Below are 17,973 nucleotides of genomic sequence, written 5' to 3'. Positions count from 1 at the left end.
TTACCAGACTCACTTCCACAACAGGCATCTTAAGAGAACAGGATCAGTCAGAAGGTTTTTGTTAAGAAGGAGAAAACTGTCCTCAAGCAAGATTCATTATTTTATATAATCATAAGCACAGAGCTTAAGAAAAAACATCCTTTGAGCAAGATGTGCTATTGTGTAACCATTCAGTTCAGTCACTCAGTTGTGTCTGACTCTTTGCGACCCCATGAATCGCAGCACGCCAGGCCTCCCTGTCCATCACCAACTCCCGGAGTTTACTCTAACTCATGTCCATCGAGTCAGTGATGCCATCCAACCATCTCATCCTCTGTTGTCCCCTGCTCCTCCTGCCCTCAATCTTTCCCAGCATCAGGTTCTTTTCCAATGAGTCAGCTCTTCGCATGAGGTGGCCAGAGTACTGGAGTTTCAGATTCAACATCAGTCCTTCCAATGAACACTTCGGACTGATCTCCTTTAGGATGGATGGGTTGGATCTCTTTGCAGTCCAAGAGACTCTCAAGAGTCTTCTCCAACACTATAGTTCAAAAGCATCAATTCTTTGGCACTCAGCTTTCCTTATGGTCCAACTCTCACATCCATACATGACTACTGGAAAAACTATAGCTTTGAGACCTTTGTTGGCAAAGTAATGTCTCTGCTTTTTAACAGGCTATCTAGGTTGGTCATAACTTTTCTCCCAAGGAACAAGCCTCTTTTAATTTCATGGCTGCAGTCACCATCTGCAGTGATTTTGGAGCCCCCCAAAAAAACATTAGCTCTGGGCTTAATGAAAGTTAGTCTTAGGAGAAATAACTTCTTAGAGGTTAAGAAAAAACATCTTATGTGACTAAGACACAGAAATGTAAAAAAAAAGTTTGTCCTTTTCTCCTCCTGGAGAGCCCCGAACTTCTTATCAATCTACCTAAGAATAAGCTCTCTCACAATGCTTATATAATCATAATATTTTGACTGCCTAGAAAATAATGAACATTTCTACAGCATTATACTTATTATTTGCATTTATTAATTATTAATAATATTTTCCAAATTCAATAAATTTATTTAACTAAATTTCCTCTATCCCACCATATAGAATATACTACATCACCTCAGTAACTTACCTTCTAGTGGACATTTCAGGTGGGATTTTGTTTACAGTTGCTACTCTAAACAATACTTCAATGCTGGTTCTTCTCACTAGATTTTACATACCTCCTTATTATACTGGATGAAGAAACTGAAGTTTCTTGGGTCTAAGTGACCGTGAATTGCTCATGGTTATAAAGCCAGTGAGTGGCTGAGTCAGGATTGACCCCAGGTCTGTTTTTGGCATTGAAGGAGGTGGAGGGCAAGGCTCCAGAAACTTCAGATTCTACCTCTGCAGCTCACCAATGTGGGGTTCAGGGCAAGTTGCTTAACTTCAAGTTCCTCTGCTGTTATATGGGTCAACACCTATGTCAGAGGATATGCTGATGGCTCAATGAACTCATGTAGATCTGTATTTGGTCCTAACCATAGCATATACTTTCTAAAAAAAAAAAAAAAAAACTAACAATAGGGGAAAGAATGGAGTAACAGGAAACACTGTCAGTAAGAGGCAACACCTCATGCAATTAGGAATTTATTTCAAAATGTTGTTCTGGGGACACTGGGGGAAGGTATGTAATTTCTAAAATTTTTAAATTAATTAATTTATTTTATTTCTGACTGCGCTGGGTCTTCCTTGCTTTGCATGGGCTTCCTCCAGCTGTGGTGTGCGGGCCTCTCGTTGTCGTGGCTGCTCTTGTTGCAGAGCAGGGGCTCTCGGTGCTCAGGCCTCAGCAGTTGCAGCACACCGGTGCATTAGTGGTGGCTCCTGGGCTCTAGAACATAGACCCAGCAGCTGTGGTGCGTGGGCTTAGTTTTCCATGGCAGGTGGGATCTTCCCCAACCGGGGATAAGAACCCATATCTCATGCGTTGACAGGCAGACGCCCATCCACTGCACCACCAGAGAAGCCCGTATGTAATATTTTATTACCCTCAGTTCCACATCAAGGAAACCCAGAAAATGATATCTCTGTTACTGCATCGTGTGAAGACTAAATGAAATATATGAATTTATACAGCATTGTCAGCCTTGAACAAGAAAATGGTAAGCAATTCAGCCAGCAAAATCAAGTTTTTTTGAGAATAGCAGAGGACTTAGAATTGGAGACAAGAAAAATGTGGTGAACGAGGGGCAAGTCAGGAGAGCGAAGGACAGCAGCATTTTTATAGACGGCAGGAGAAAGTTGGGAAGGGTTGTTCTGAACAGAAGTTCATTGGAGGAAAGTGAGAGTCTGAAGTGGTGGTGGCTTCTCATTGGCTGCAGGCAAGGACGGCTCCCAGTTGCCAGCCCACAGGAAATCTTCCTCTTTACCGCGGGAGAATACAAGCTGCCTTGAGTGGTACCTGTGTGCGAGCCCTTCCTTCATGGTTTCCTCACTCTATTTGCTTTCTGAACTTTTTAATTTTATATTAGAATATAGCTGATTGGAATCCCAGGTGGCTCAAACAGTAAGGAATCTGCCTGCAATGTGGGAGAGCTGGGTTCGATCCCTGGGTTGGGAAGATCCCCTGGAGGAGGGCATGGCAACCCACCCCAGTATTCTTGCCTGGAGAGCCCCATGGACCGAGGAGCCTGGAGGACTATAGTCCGTGGAGTTGCAAAGAGTCAGACAGGACAGACCAACCGACACAAGGCAATAGCCGATTAGCAGTGTTACGGTAGACAGCAGAGGGGCTCAGCCACACATGTGCATGAGCTCATTCTCCCCCAAACTCTCCTCCCATCCCCACTCTGATTTTGAGTTAGGTTTCCTCAACACATTTTCACAGTATAAACTTCGGGCAAAGCATATGTGCTCAGATAACCAGTGACTCCTTACACGGGGCCACCCTGTGCTGGAACTCATGGGAGCTGGGACAAGCAAAAAGAATCTTAGTGTCCACTCCACCTATACCTTTTATCCCTCTAAACCTGGCTAATTTAATTCAGGTCACCCAGAAGAGGGAAATGGAATAAAAACTGGAAAGGAACAGATGAGACTCAGCTTTGACACATAGTCTGTTGGATACGGATCAGCCTCTGCTCTCAGATGACTTTCTTTGTGCAAGAAACTCCACATCTCAGACGACAAACCTATCCTGGAGAAGAAATAGATGCCACAGGAAGCTGGTGTGAGCGCACAGGCTCAGCTTGCAGAGCTTTCGCAGGAATTACTTGTTCTTCTCTTCCCTTAATGGCAAAGCTCTGGAAATCTTACAGGAGATAAGCTCATTCATGGAACAGTCCCACCAGACCAGAGAATTAGGGTGTGCAGGGTTAGACCATCCTCGAGACAGGAGCCAGGAGCTGGAAACCTGGGACCTGAACTCTCCTCCTGTCGGGCCTGGGGGCCTCTGACCAGAACCCCAAGCCAAGGTCTCCCAGCCAAACTCACTGGAGGTGAGCTGGTGCCCACATCAGCTTGGTTTCTCAAAGCTACAGCGGTGCCAACCTCACTATTGATCAGAGATGTCCATTTCCCTGCAGGTTTCCGGGACTTGACATTTCCTCCTTCTTTGCCTTTGCCTCTTCTGGGGCACACAGCAGGGTGGCCCCATTCCCTATACCCTGAAAAGGCTTTCGTTGCACATTCTCTTTAATTTGGCTCACTCTTTCAGGGCATCCTATCCTGCCCCCCACCATCTCCCTAGCAACCATTCTGCTCAATTCTCTGCACAGCTGGATCAGAAGAAAATTTGAGAGGTCCCTTAACAAGTTACATCCCCAATTGTTTCCCTACTTTTCCCTCAGGCAAGATCCCTAGATCAAATCTTTGTTCCTCTGAGTGATTTTCTTTCTTTTTTAAATTATTTTTTAAAGATTTTTTTTAAATGTGGACCATGTTTACAGGCTTTATTGTATTTGTTATAACATTGCTTCTGTTTTCTGTTGGGTTTTTTTGGCCAGAAGGTATGTGGGATCTTAGTTCCTTGACTGGGGATCAAACTTGTGTCTCTTGCATCTCCTGAACTGGCAGGAGGATTCTTCACCACTGAGCCACATGACTCTAGAAGCACAAGCAGCAAATTCAGTTAAGGCGCTTAAAGAGGAGACATTCCTTTGAACCCAAAGGCCACTGGTTACAGTGACCTCCATCCTGTTCTCCACAGTGACTGTACCAATTTACATTCCCACCAACTCGCTGATCCTTTTCTGATGTTAGGAATCTGTGTGCAACGCTGCCGAGGAAACTGGGACTGTGGGGCTGGAGAACGATGTATCAGGAAGGGATGCAGTCGTGTCTGCTCTCCAGTCCGCATAGCAGGTAAAAACACCCAGCCCTGCCCAGGTCCCCAGACCCCACACAACCCAGGGAGACTGTGTGCTTAGCTCTGCCCTGACTTCCCTCCTTAGATGTTTAATTCCCACGGTCTCCACATTCAGGCTTGTCCTTCCGGAGGGAAAAGCATGTCTCAGAGCTGTGTCCTAACTTTTAGAAACTCCTTCTTTTATTTTGTTATACAGCTTATAATGTTTGTTATAAAAAAAAAACTCAGAAATACTACTAATTAGAAAGATACATGATCCATGATCCTGTTACTCAGGTAACCATGTTAGCATTTACAATAAAAGCTTCCATATTTCATACGCACACAGATATATTTTTTTCAGATTTCACAGGGAATAGAAGTTGATTTTTGTGGTTACTGCATGCCTGGGACCGTGCTGAGTGCTGGGCGATAGCAAAGCAGAGATCTTCATCTTTAAAGATCTCATAGTAGCAAAGACAGACATACAAACTAACCAACAAAAATCCAGGATATATGATTTTTACAAATATGGTGTCATAGACCATCCCTAATCAAAAAAACACAATTCTATCACACATTTTAAAAAGCTTCATTGTTTCCCAGTATGTGGATATGCCTTATTTCCATGCCCTATTCTACTGTTGAAGAATTAGATAATGTATCGCTTTGAGTTACTTTTTAATAACAAGTACAAGATAAATGTCCTTGAGTTAAATCACATTTCATAGGATAAATTCCTAAACATGAAAGGGCCAAATTACATTTGAAAGCTTTTGATATACATTGCTAAATTGCCTAATGAAGACATCTTTCAATACCAAAAATACGTATAGTCTCACGCCACATATTTGTAATTTAATAGACAAACATCTCCTTGTATTGTGTGTACATCTGTGCATTCTTGGTGTGTTTGCCTTTATATTTGTAAAAGCACAGAGAAGATTCCAGAAGGAGCTACAGGAAATAGGAGATATCTCCTGGGAAATGGGCTGAACCGGTTGGGGGAAAGGGAGACTTCCTTTTTACTTTATATAGTTGAGTACTTTTTGTTTTAAAACTTTTAAAATGTACTCCTTTCATGATCATGCAAAATATGTAGATAGCTTGCCTATATTTTTTTAATTGAATAAAAGTTTAAAACAAGCAAACCTTCTCACAGCCCTCCCCTGCTATCCTGCCAGGCTTAACAGTTTTCAGCTGAATTTTCTTTAGGGGTAGGTATCTGCTTGGACCAATGCCAAGGACACCGGGACTGCCCAGCGGGAAGCCGATGTGTCAGCAATGGATGTGGCCGTGTCTGCTCACCCACCCAGGACCGGCGAGGTAAGAGCTGCAAGGCTTCCGCGTCCCTGACCCACTGAATGCTCAGCCCTGCTAGGACAATGGCTATCAGACCCGCTGCACATAGAGAGAGGAGGCTGCTATAGTGGGGCCAAAAGAGCCTCTGACAGAGAAGGAAAAGATGCCCGGTCTCCCAAGTCCGGAAGACCATGAAGACAGATGATTGATAATATCTTGCTCTAGAAGTATTTGAAAACTTGAAAAGGCTGGAAATACTCTTAACACAAAAATGAAATAACGTTCAGGTACCAAATTATTCTTCCACAAGGGCTGGAAAGAACACGGATACGAACAAGTTAGCCTATGTCTCACACCCAAACACGCCGGTGTGACACTCAGGTCCATTCATTCAGTCCACCAGTATGTACACCTGCCTAGGCTGATTCTCTCTCTCTTTTTTTCTTTTTTAACATTTTTCTATATTTGCTTCATATCCTTATTTTAGATAGATAAACATTTCAAAGACACTTGAAACCACATGAACAAGTATCTTTTTCCCCATTTCATTCTTCCCTTCCCAGTGCTCATAATGAACTTTATTTGATTTTTAATCTCTTCTTGCTTGTTTTTATGTTTATACATATATGTGATTTCATGAGCATGATAGAGTTACACATACTGTCATATAAATATCACACCACATGTATTATTCTGCAACTTGTGATTTTTCTCAACTATTTTAATATTTTTCTATTTTAATATTTAATATTAAATATTAATATTTAATATTCTATTTAATATTTTTCTATTTTAACACATCTTGGTGACTAAAGCTCATCATAAACTACTCTGTGCACTGTCCCATTTACCTCATGATCCAGGCTGATACTTGCCAGCAGTGGCGAGCAGGTGCGCTTTCCCTGCAGAACCTTCAATGCCCTCACTTTCCTGACTGAAGGCTAGGGTCGAGCACTGCTGCTGTAATTTTGGTGGGTGAATCAAAGTGGCCTGAGAGGGACTTCCCTGGTTGTCCAGTGGTTAAGACTCTGAGCTTCCAATGCAAGAGGGTGCAGGTTCAATAAATGGTCAGGGAACTAAGATCCCACATGCTATGCAGCGCAACCAACAAACAAGTAAACTGGCCTGGGAACTAGGGAGGCTGTAGGGTTAAGACTGTATGTATAATCCAAAGAACAGCTTGCTAACACACCTCTCCATTGTCTTGGGCTCAAGGACCACACTTAGATGTTTTTTAGGGGGTGTGTGTGTGATGGAGGAGTATGTAAGGGAATCCCACGGATCAAGGAGGTCTCTGCCCAACACGGAGTAGAGAATTGTTGACCCCCATTTCACCTGATGCACAAGAGTAATATCCAGCCTGCATTTTCCATGCCCCAAACTCAACAGGGTAGACTGTTTTGGGGAATAATATAACAGCAGAGTTTCTCCAATATCTACATGTGTAAGAATAACCTGGGTGGAAGGCTTGTTGAATCCAGATTGCTCTGCCCCAACCCTAGAGTTTCAGTAGGTGTGGGGTGGGGCCCAAGAATCGAATTTCTAACAAGCTCCTAGGGAATGCTGATCCTGCCGGGTCATGGGACCCAGTTTGAGTAGCACTGGATACTGGACTGGGGATCTTAGTTCCCTGAGCAAGGATTGAAACCAGGCCATAGCAGTGATCGTTCCGAGTCCTAACCACTGGACTGCCAGGGAGCTCCCTCTTAAAAACTGGAAACCTGGCCTTTTGTCTTTTGTCTGCTATTTCTTTCCAAATCCAGTCATCAGAACCCTGTTCTAGAATGATGCTGCTAATGGCCAGATGATTTTTCTCACTGTGGGACTCAGTGTTCGTTGGCACCTGGAGGCGTGTAGAATTGGTGGGAAGCTGGCGCTGTTTGTGATCTGGGATTTAATTATCTAGTTTCAACTGGAACAAAAAGAAGGGGGTTAGTGGCAAGGCTCTCTCCTCTTCTCCCAAGACGCTACAGCAGTTGGTCATCAGTGTGTTTTCCCATAGACAAAGCAGTCCTGTGTGCCTCCAAAGTTGAGAAAGGGGGGCGACTGGGGACATCAAGAAAGTCCCTCAGGAAGTGAGGTCTTAAGCTCTCTATCTCTCTGCACTGGGTCCCACTGCCTTCTATAGAGCCAGCCTGGGTTATGGAAAGTCTGTTTTGTCTTTTAGCGGAACAGAGACCTGGAACGTGTCCAAGGGTGCCAGAAGGAACGTTTGGAACTTGTGCTGAAAGGTGCACAGGAGATGGATCCTGTCCCCCGGGCCAAAAATGCTGCAGCAATGGCTGTGGAAAATCTTGCCAAGTCCCTGTGAGTATAGCGGAGCTACTTACGGGGAGGCTGAGTCCCTGCTGGCCTTTGCCAGCCCAGAAAGGACTCCAGCTGCCCCTCTGCTCGTGGGAGTCTGGGTGGCACGTGGAGAAAGCTGATTGGTAGGAAAGAGCAGGAATTTCTGGAAAGTAACATAATTATCTTTGTGTTTTAGGATCTGGGCCTCACTATCCATTTGGATGATAAATGAACCTTGGCCTCCTTCAGTAATTGTTTCCAAATGTCATCTTTATTCTGAGATCTGTGCTTTCTTACTGTCTTTTCCGGAACCCCAGGATCACAGGATGTGGATCCAAAATAACTCAGTTTTTAAGTGTTGAATTTGGGCAATTATTTGATGATTCATAGCATGACTGCTTCTAAAATTATCTTTTCTTCTGAATAAAATGATTTCTGTGGCATTATCCAACCTTAGTCATTCTTTCTATGTAAGATTTCTAGTTCACTTACATTAAGACCTCCACCGAAAAAGAGTATTTAACCCCAATCCACGGACCTTCTCTCTTTTTCATTATCCATCACAATTCATGGCCTGTTTCCTCCTCATCCTTTTTCCTGGGACCAGCCCAGGCACTCAATACTGCCTGGATATCTATCCACACTTCCCCCCCAGAAAATTCACTCTCTCAACCACCAAGATGACAATGTCACACTTCTCTTTCCTCAAACACCCCTGTCATCTACCTCTTACTCCAACCTCCACCATTCCTGTCTCACCATCTTTCTTGCCACATCTTTCATTAAGGAAAGAGCTGTGGGACTTTGTTGGTGATCTGGTGGTTAAGAATCTGCCTTCCAATGTGAGGGATATGGGTCCAATTCCTGGTCAGAGAACTAAGGTCCCGCATGCCACTCTGGAGCTTACATGATTCAACTAGAGAGACGCCCACCACTGCAACAAAGACCCAAGAGCCACGACGAAGGCCTGATGGAGCCAAAAATACACCAATATTTTTTAGAAAGAAAAAAGTGGCAAGTTTGCAACTTGTAATAGAAATTCCCTCCTTTTCTATCCCTGTATATTTGTACCCATTTACTCTGCTTTATGGGCTTTCCTGCTTTCCTGGTGGCTCAGTGGTAAAGAACCTGCCTGCCAAGCAGGAAATGGGGGTCTGATCCGTGGATCAGAAAGATCCTCTGGAGAAGGAAGTGGCAACACACTCCAGTATTCTTGCCTGGAGAATCCCATGGACAGAGGAGCCTGGCGGCTATAGTCCACGATGTCGCAAAGAGTCAATCACAACTAACGCTTAACTTGCCTCCTCCTACAGTCTGGATAACACCCCTTCTTAGGCATCAAAGACTTCTCTAATTGTTATCTCCAGTGGGTTTCTACCCACTTGCTACTTGGGTTTCTCCCTTGCTACTGAATCTCTCTACTTGTCACGTAACTATGCCTTGACTTCATATTTCCTTTTTTTTTTTTTTGAGATTTTTTAAAAAAGATTTTTTGATGTGGACCCTTTTTTAAAGTCTTTATTGAATTTGTTACAATATTACTTCTGTTTTATGTTTTGGTTTTTTGGCCCCAAGGCATGCTGGATCTTAGTTCCCTGACCAGGGATCCACAGTGTACCACCTGCACTGGAAGGCAAAATCTTAATCCCTGGACCACCAGGGAAGTCCTGTGACTCCATATTTCAATCCAGCTGCCACCACCCACAGATGACATCCCAGCTACCATTGTCTATCTATGTTGACTTCTTTACCTCCTCGCCACCATCCCCACCCACTTTCTCTCCTCAAAGTGCGCGCCCCCTGCTTCCTAGGGATTGGCTCCAAGCCCCATCTCACCTCACTCTGGGACTCCAACCAGAGTTCCTGTGGTCTACCACACACACTGAAACTTGGATGAGGCCAGTCCGGTAGTCTAAATAGCACTTCCCACGGGGACCCTCTGAGCAGGGCACACAACATGGAAAGCTAGCATACTCCAAAACATATGATCTCTGGAGACAGTAGAGTAGTTGAGGGCCTTGTTGGACCCCTGGTCTGGAGGATGATGCCCAAAGCAGTGACTGACAACTAAATTCTTTTTCTTTTAATAGGTGAAATTAATGTTTAGCTCAACATTCACATGTTGTCAGTGCAAAAAAAATTAATGAGAGGTTTTGCCTTCTTTTTTTCACACTAAATCTTTGAAGTCCAGTGTGTGTTTTGCATTTATAGTGCATCTCAATCTGGGCTTTAAATTTTCATCAAAAATTCTTGAACTGTATGTCGATTTCATAAACTGTACAGTTGAAAAAGAAGATTCAAGTACCAAATTTGTTCCAAACATGCTTAAATATTTCCAGTGACTAAGCTGAATATCTGCTTCTAAAAGTAAACTTAAACGACTTAACAGCTGACTAAATAAAGGTAAAACTCTCCTGCTCCTTGGTTGCACAAGCCACATTTCAAGTGCTCACTTGCCACGGGTGGCTAATGGCTGCCATATTGGATATCCAAGCCTAGATCCTCAGGACAGCTCTCAAACCTGTGCCTCTTTTCATGGTAACAGATGCTCCAGAGAGGTAGTAAAGGATAGCCTCTTGCCTTTAGGAGTTTAAAATCCAACTGAGTGTAAGGAAACATTTAGAGGAGAAGGAAAATATTTTATTTGGTATATTATTCATGTCAGATACTTCCCCAATGTTATTTTGTTATCCTTACAACAACCCCATGAGTTGAGTATGCTCAGCATCTAACTCATGATGGAGAAACATGGAGAGATTGTCAGGGTCATATAGCCAGGATGTGGTAGAACCTGCATTTAAATCCAGATTTTAGTGGCTCCCAAACTCCTTCTTTTTCTTATACTATGTGCTGTGCTGTGCTTGCTTAGTCGCTCAGTCATGTCCAACTCTTTGCAACCCCAGGCTCCTCTGTCCATGGGGATTCTCACTATACTACATTCAAAAATGCTGGATGCATGTGCGTGCTAAGTTACTTCAGTTCTGTCTGACTCTGTGCGACCCTATGGACTGCAGCCTGCCAGTCTGCCCTGTCAATCTGGAAATTTAACTCCAACCAACCACTTTGAAAGCTATTGTACTCACCACGCTCCTACAGCAGGAAGCACTCATAGTGTTTGAGGCCTTAGGAGTTGACACAGCAGAGTTTCATAACACTTGGTTACTGACTTGCTACAAGATCGGTGCTACCATTTGGGCCACCAAGAGCTTGAAACGTGAAAGTGAAAGTCGCTCAGTTGCGTCCTACTCTTTGCGACCCCAAGGACTATACAATCCATGGAATTCTCCAGGCCAAAATACTGGAGTGGGTAGCCGTTCCCTTCTCCAGGGGATCTTCCCAACCCAGGGATCGAACCCAGCCTCCCGCATTGCAGGTGGATTCTTTCCCAGCTGAGCCACAAGGGAAGCCCAAGAATACTGGAGTGGGTAGCCTGTCCCTTTTCCAGGGGATCTACCCAACCCAGGGATCTAACCAAGGTCTCCTATGTTGCAGGTGGATTCTTTACCAACTGAGCTATCAGGAAAGGCATCAGAGCTCGAAAGATCTGGAGCAATTACATAGTCTCAGGGCAAAGATAACCAAACAGTCCCTAACAGAAAGGGTATGGGTACCGGGTTCTTCTGAAACTTTCAGAGATAAAGAGGGAACCTCTGGGACTTCCCTGGCAGTCCAGAGGTTAAGACTCCATGCTTCGAGTGCTTCCACTGTGGGGAGTGCTGGTCCATCCCTGGGCTGTGAACTAAGATCCCACATGCTGCATGATGCGGGGAGGGGAGGGAGGGGGAACCTCTAACGCTGGGTTGTGAGAATAGCACCATCTCAGTTGACAGTGGATTGCAAAGTCCCTGGAGCCTAAAGCCTATGTGATGCTACCTGGAGAAGCAGCTGCTTACTGGCTGGTACATTTGGATTTGTGCAATGGAAAGTCACTGGTAGCCCAGAAATCTATATTTATTTCCAGCTGTGCCAATTCCAAAATATTTGTCTACCTTACCGTTTTCTCCCCTTTACTGAGCTACACTTTCTCAATCTCAAGCTGAAATCCCAGGGCTCACATATACTCCCTCTCCTAGGCCAATAAAATGCACAATGGGGTCACTCCAAAGTCCTTAGCCTCATAGCCTATAAGGAAGGAAAGAAATCACATCTGAATTATAGCACAGGCTGGCATGTCTTAAATGCAATAAGAATGCAGTATTCCATAATGGCTGCACTACCACCATTATTCAGGAAAAAATAAGTGACTTCAAGAAACTGAAATTTCCACTCCCCCTCAAATATCTTTGGGAGTGGAGTGTGTGTGTATGTCGACTGTTGAGGGGAACTGTGGCAGGGAGGATGGGGCAAAAGATTAAGTGGATTTGTCAAGAGTGATGTGATACAGGGGAGTTCCCCAGTGGCCTAGTGGTTACAGTTCAGCGCTTTCACTGCAGAGGCTGAGGTTTGATCCTTGTTCGGGGAACCATCCTGCATGTCATGTGATCAAAATACAAAAACTGAAAAAGAGTGATGTGACTAATTGGAGTTCACAGTGTATTAAATAGCTGTCGGAACAAATAAATCTGCAAATCTTACTGGCTTAACTCACTTATGTTTCTTCATCATCTATGTGAAATCAAAAATGGGTATTCTTGAGCAGCAGGCAGGTTTTCCTCCAAGTGGTATTTTAGGAACCAGCGGTTGCAGCACTCAGGCCCACTAGTTGTGGCTCTCAGGCTCTAGAGGGCAGACTCAGCAGTTGCAGCCCATGGGCTTAGTTGTTCCACAGCATGTGGGATCTTTCCAGACCAGGGATTGAACCCATGTCTCATGCATTGGCAGATGGAAAAACTAGGTCCACATTTCTGAGAACCTGTGGTTAAAGGGGGCATGAGGATTCTGTACAAGGTAGAAGGACGGAAAACAGCTATTATACTCAGATGGGGTTTTCCTTTCACCTGAGCATGGCATGAAACTTAATTTACCAAAGGGAATGTCTCCTTGTTAGCAGTTCAGGTTATGCGACTCAGGAAGGAATTCTAGAGTTCCATGGAGGTTGGGGGAAATGAGAGGGTGCCAGCGCCCACTCTTAGGTCAAGCCTTGAGCCCTGTAGAATTAATATTTGGGTCTAGAATCTAGTGAGTGGAAATATGTAAGGAAAAGGCAGAAACAGTGTTGGGTGGAGGAGAGAGCTTGGGATTTGAAGTCAGAAAGACTTGGGTAATTAAGAAGTTGTGTGAATCTGGAAGAGTGATTATCTCCCCATGTGCGAAATGGAGATAACCCTTGAAAGAGTATTTTTGATCTTGAAAAGGAGTGAAGATAATATGTGTGTGTGTATATATATATGATTATATGTACATGTTCAGTTCAGTTCAGTTCAGTCGCTCAGTCATGTCCAACTCTTTGCAACCCCATGAATTGCAGCAAGCCAGGCCTCCCTGTCCATCACCAACTCCTGGAGTTCACTCAGACTCATGTTTCATTGAGTCTGTGATGCCATCCAGCCATCTCATCCTGGGTCGTCCCCCTCTCCTCCTGCCCCCAATCCCTCCCAGCATCAGAGTCTTTTCCAATGAGTCAACTCTTCGCATGAGGTGGCCAAAGTACTGGAGTTTCAGCATTAGCATCATTCCTTCCAAAGAAATCCCAGGGTTGACCTCCTTCAGAATGGGCTGGTTGGATCTCCTTGCAGTCCAAGGGACTCTCAAGAGTCTGCTCCAACACCACAGTTCAAAAGCATCAATGCTTCAGCGCTCAGCTTTCTTCACAGTCCAACTCTCACATCCATACATGACCACTGGAAAAACCATAGCCTTGACTAGACGGACCTTAGTTGGCAAAGTAATGTCTCTGCTTTTGAATACGCTATGTAGGTTGGTCATAACTTTCCTTCCAAGGAGTAAGTGTCTTTTAATTTCATGGCTGCAGTCACCATATGAACATGTAATTGTATATATATTGGAGCTTCCCAGGTAGCGTGGTATTAAAGAATCTGCCTGCCAATGTAAGAGATGCAGGTTTTATCCCTGGACCAGGAAGACCCCCAGGCATAGGAAATGGCAACCAACTCCAGTATTCTTGCCTGGAAAATTCCATGGACAGAGAAGCCTGGCAGGGCCCAGTCAATGAGGTTGCAAAGAGTCAGACGTGACTGATCAGCTGAGCACATACACACAATTATATGCATTTAAAATACAGGAACGCATGTACACCCTTGGGGGATTCATGTCAATGTATGGCAAAACCAATATAATATTGTAAAGTAATTAGCCTCCAAAAAAAGATAAGTAAATAAATAAAATACATATATGTATCAATGTGCATCTGTTTATAAAATCTGGCACATAGAAGTGCCTAGTGTATACCAGGTCCCTTTCTTCCCACCTCCTTTTCCTCTGTCACTCAAAGTGGCCTCCATTCTTGAGTGGTTTTGATCATTAGGCAGAACAAGCTATTTCTTTTGCCTCAGAGAGCTTATTTGAAAGAACAACATTACTCAATGCTAAACCCAGGTCTGATTAATCCAGAAAGGTCAGCTGCCTATCAGGGATTACACTTGCAGTTACCTGTGTCCTGATCCAGGTTCCATGACGCAGAGCTCAGAGAGAATGAGTATAACTCACAGCCTCAAAGGAGAGTCCACTCAGCAGCAGGATGTGAATGCTGGGGTTCCAGCCTGTTATCCTCCCCACCATCAACACAGAGCTGTAGGGCCTGCCCTCAAAACAGTCAAGGTGACTGGGGCGTCCTGGCGGTGAAACTGTTTACCTCAGATTGGGACTTGAACCCGTACGCTGGGACTCGGACTCCGCCAAAATCCTGTTTGGCACGTGAATCCATGTGGCCAGTGTAGGGAATATGCTATGCACAGGCCTGTACTATAATTAACAGGACTTCTTTGAAAAATAAGAACGACTTTCTCATCACCTCCAGTCAAAGGGCTGGGAGCAGTAAAATGTACATCGTGGAAAGACATCTTGGCTTTTTTATTCCCGGCCGTGAGCCCTCGGAGGAGGCCTTCCGGCCGCAGCCATGGCGCCTAGCCGGAACGGCATGATCCTGAAGCCCCACTTGCACAAGGACTGGCAGCGGCGCGTGGCCACGTGGTTCAACCAGCCAGCTCGCAAGATCCGTAGACGCAAGGCCTGGCAGGCCAAGGCGCGCCGCATTGCCCCGCGCCCCGCGTCCGGTCCTCTCCGGCCGGTGGTGAGAGGCCCGACGGTCAGGTACCACAGGAAGGTTCGTGCCGGCAGGGGCTTCAGCCTGAAGGAGCTTAGGGTGGCCGGCATCCACAAGAAGGTGGCCCGGACCATTGGGATCTCGGTGGACCCGAGGCGGCGGAACAAGTGCACGGAGTCCCTGCAGGCCAACGTGCAGCGGCTCAAGAAGTACTGCTCCAAACTTATCCTGTTCCCCAGGAAGCCCTCGGCCCCCAAGAAGGGAGACAGCTCTGCTGAAGAGCTCAAACTGGCCACTCAGCTGACCGGACCTGTTATGCCCGTACAGAACGTCTATAAGAAGGAGAAAGCCAGAGTCATCACAGAGGAGGGGAAGAACTTTAAGGCATTTGCCAGTCTCCGCATGGCCCGTGCTAACACCCGGCTCTTCGGCATCCGGGCCAAAAGGGCCAAGGAAGCCGCAGAACAGGATGTTGAAAGGAAAAAATAAAGTGCTTTTGGCAACTTACAATAAACCTGCAGTGTCCATGTGACCTTCGTTGTGTAAGGAGCCAGGGCCTAGGGGGGGCCCCTCCTCGAGGGAGACTTGGGGTGTGTCTGACCTTGGTCGCAACAGAGCTGTGAGGGAACCTGCTTTGGTACCTGGGAGGCTTGTGCTTAGTGTTCTTGTTAGAACCACCCTCCAGCCCAGGAGGTGCTGCGTATTCCTGTTACCATTAAAATATTATTTTCACACCTAAACAAACAAAAACAAGAAAGACATCTTGAAAACAAGATGTTGACATATTAATGTGACTGATGGAAAACCATTAGTAACTGTTCTCGTAACCAGAGCCTTGAGGGAGTTGCTGAGAAATGACATTGAGGACTGTGCATTGTATCTCTTTATCTCTGATCTGAGATTGTAAACAACAGATATCTCTAGAGCACTAACAAGGAAGTAGATGTTAGCAATAAAAGACATGCAAGGATTAGGATCTGGGATTTACCTGTGAATGGCATCAGCCCCCTGATCCCCACTTTTATTTGAGTCTTATTTTTCCTTATTCTTCTGTGGCACCACTCCCTCAGGTCAGTTTGTCGTTGGGCTGGTCCCAACAGCCAGGACTTGAACCCAGCCAAAATCCTGCTTGGGACTTGAACCCACATGACTGGGACTCAAACCCAGCCAAAACCCCACCTTGTTCCTGGTTTCAGGAGCTAAAGAAGCTCAGGTACTTGATGTCTCATTGCAGAAAGAATTCAGTGAGAGACAAAGTGATAAGTAAGTAGTTGATTTATTCAGATTTAGAGAGGAGCACACTCCACAGAGTGTGGGTCATCGCAGAGGGTGAGTGTGGCAGGTTAGTTTTTATAGGCTGGGTAATTTCATATGCTAATGAGTGGGAGATTACCCCAGCTATTTTTGGGAAGGGGTGGAGATTTCCAGGAATTGGGCCACTGCCCACTACTTGGCCTTTTGACAGTGCCTTGGAACTGTCATGGTGCCTCTGGGTGTGTCATGTAGCTTGCTGATTGAGAATCAAGGTCTAACCAAAGTCCACTTGTCTGCCATTTTGGACCCATTTGATTCTAATAGGTGGATGTTGTATCCTTCAGTCAGTTCAGTTCAGTCACTCAGTCGTGTCTGACTTTTTGCAACCCCATGGGCTGCAGCATGCCAGGTTTCCCTGTCCATCACTAATCCCCAAGCTTGCCCAGACTCATGTCCATTGAGTTGGTGATGCTATCCAATCAACTCAGCCTCGTCATCCCTTTCTCCTCCCGCCTTCAATCATTCCCAGGATCAGGGTCTTTTCCAATGAGTCAGTTCTTGGCATCAGGTGGCCAAAATATTGGAGTTTCAGCTTCAGCATCAGTTCTTCCAATGAATATTCAGGACTGATTTCTTTTAGGATTGACAGTTTGATCTCTTTGAAGTCCAAAGCATTCTCAAGAGTCTTCTCCAACACCACAGTTCAAAAGCATCAATTCTTCTGCACTCAGCCTTCTTTATGGTCCAATTCTCACATTCATACATGACTACCAGAAAAACCATAGCTTTGACTAGACAGACCTTTGCCAGCAATGCAATGTCTCTGCTTTTTAGTACACTGTCTAGGTTTGTCATAACTTTTCTTCCAAGGAGCAAGCGTCTTTTAATTTCATGGCTGCAATCACCATCTGCAGTGATTTTGGAGCCCCCAAAATAAAGTCTGTCACTGTTTCCACTGTTTCCCCATCTATTTGCCATGAAGTGATGGGATCAGATGCCATGATCTTCGTTTTTTGAATGTTGAGTTTTAAGCCAACTTTTTCACTCTCCTCTTTCACTTTCATCAAGAGGCTCTTTAGTTCTTCTTAGCTTTCTGCCATAAGGGTGGTGTCATCTGCATATCTGAGGTTATTGATATTTCTCTTGGCAATCTTCATTCCAGCTTGTGCTTCATCCAGCCTGGTATTTCGCATGAAGAACTCTGTATATAAGTTAAATAAGCAGGGTGACAATATATAGACTTGACGTACTCCTTTCCCAATTTGGAACCAGTTTCTTGCTCCATGTCCAGTTCTAATTGTTGCTTCTTCACCTGCATACAGATTTCTCAGGAGGCAGGTAAGTTGGGCTGGTATTTCCATCTCTTTCAGAATTTTCCACATTTTGTTGTGATCCACACAGTCAAAGGCCTTGGTGTAGTCAATAAAGCAGAAGTTGATGTTTTCCTAGAACTCTCTTGCTTTTTCTATGATCCAATGATGTTGGCAATTTGATCTCTGGTTCCTCTGCCTTTTCTAAATCCAGCTTGAACATCTGGAAGTTCTTGGTTTATATACTGTTGAAACCTAGCTTTGAGAATTTCTAGCCTATGAGATGTGTGCAATTGTGCAGTAGTTTGAACATTCTTTGGCCTTGCCTTTCTTTGGGATTGGAATAAAAACTGACTTT

At 44.8% G+C, this 17,973-nt stretch overlaps 2 protein-coding genes across 2 annotated transcripts in view; both read left to right on the top strand.

The window, feature by feature from the left end:
* The window catches only part of LOC128064796 (WAP four-disulfide core domain protein 3-like), a 31,003-nt gene extending 22,668 nt beyond the window's left edge, over nt 1-8,335 (top strand). The window contains exons 7-10 of the mRNA XM_052657755.1: nt 4,217-4,318; nt 5,517-5,627; nt 7,771-7,910; nt 8,086-8,335. Of these exons, the coding sequence (XP_052513715.1) occupies nt 4,217-4,318; nt 5,517-5,627; nt 7,771-7,910; nt 8,086-8,121 (389 nt within the window). The 3' untranslated portion in view covers nt 8,122-8,335. The remainder of the gene's footprint in view (nt 1-4,216; nt 4,319-5,516; nt 5,628-7,770; nt 7,911-8,085) is intronic.
* A 6,569-nt stretch (nt 8,336-14,904) lies between these two features.
* LOC128064798 (60S ribosomal protein L13-like) lies at nt 14,905-15,540 on the top strand. The gene has a single exon (XM_052657757.1). It carries the CDS (start codon nt 14,905-14,907, stop codon nt 15,538-15,540), a length of 636 nt encoding a protein of 211 aa, XP_052513717.1.
* The last annotated feature ends 2,433 nt before the right edge of the window (nt 15,541-17,973 follow it).

Source organism: Budorcas taxicolor, chromosome 19, assembly GCF_023091745.1.
Source record: "Budorcas taxicolor isolate Tak-1 chromosome 19, Takin1.1, whole genome shotgun sequence".
In the NCBI taxonomy this organism is placed as follows: Eukaryota; Metazoa; Chordata; class Mammalia; order Artiodactyla; family Bovidae; genus Budorcas; species Budorcas taxicolor.
This window is presented reverse-complemented; position numbering and strand designations above follow the sequence as displayed.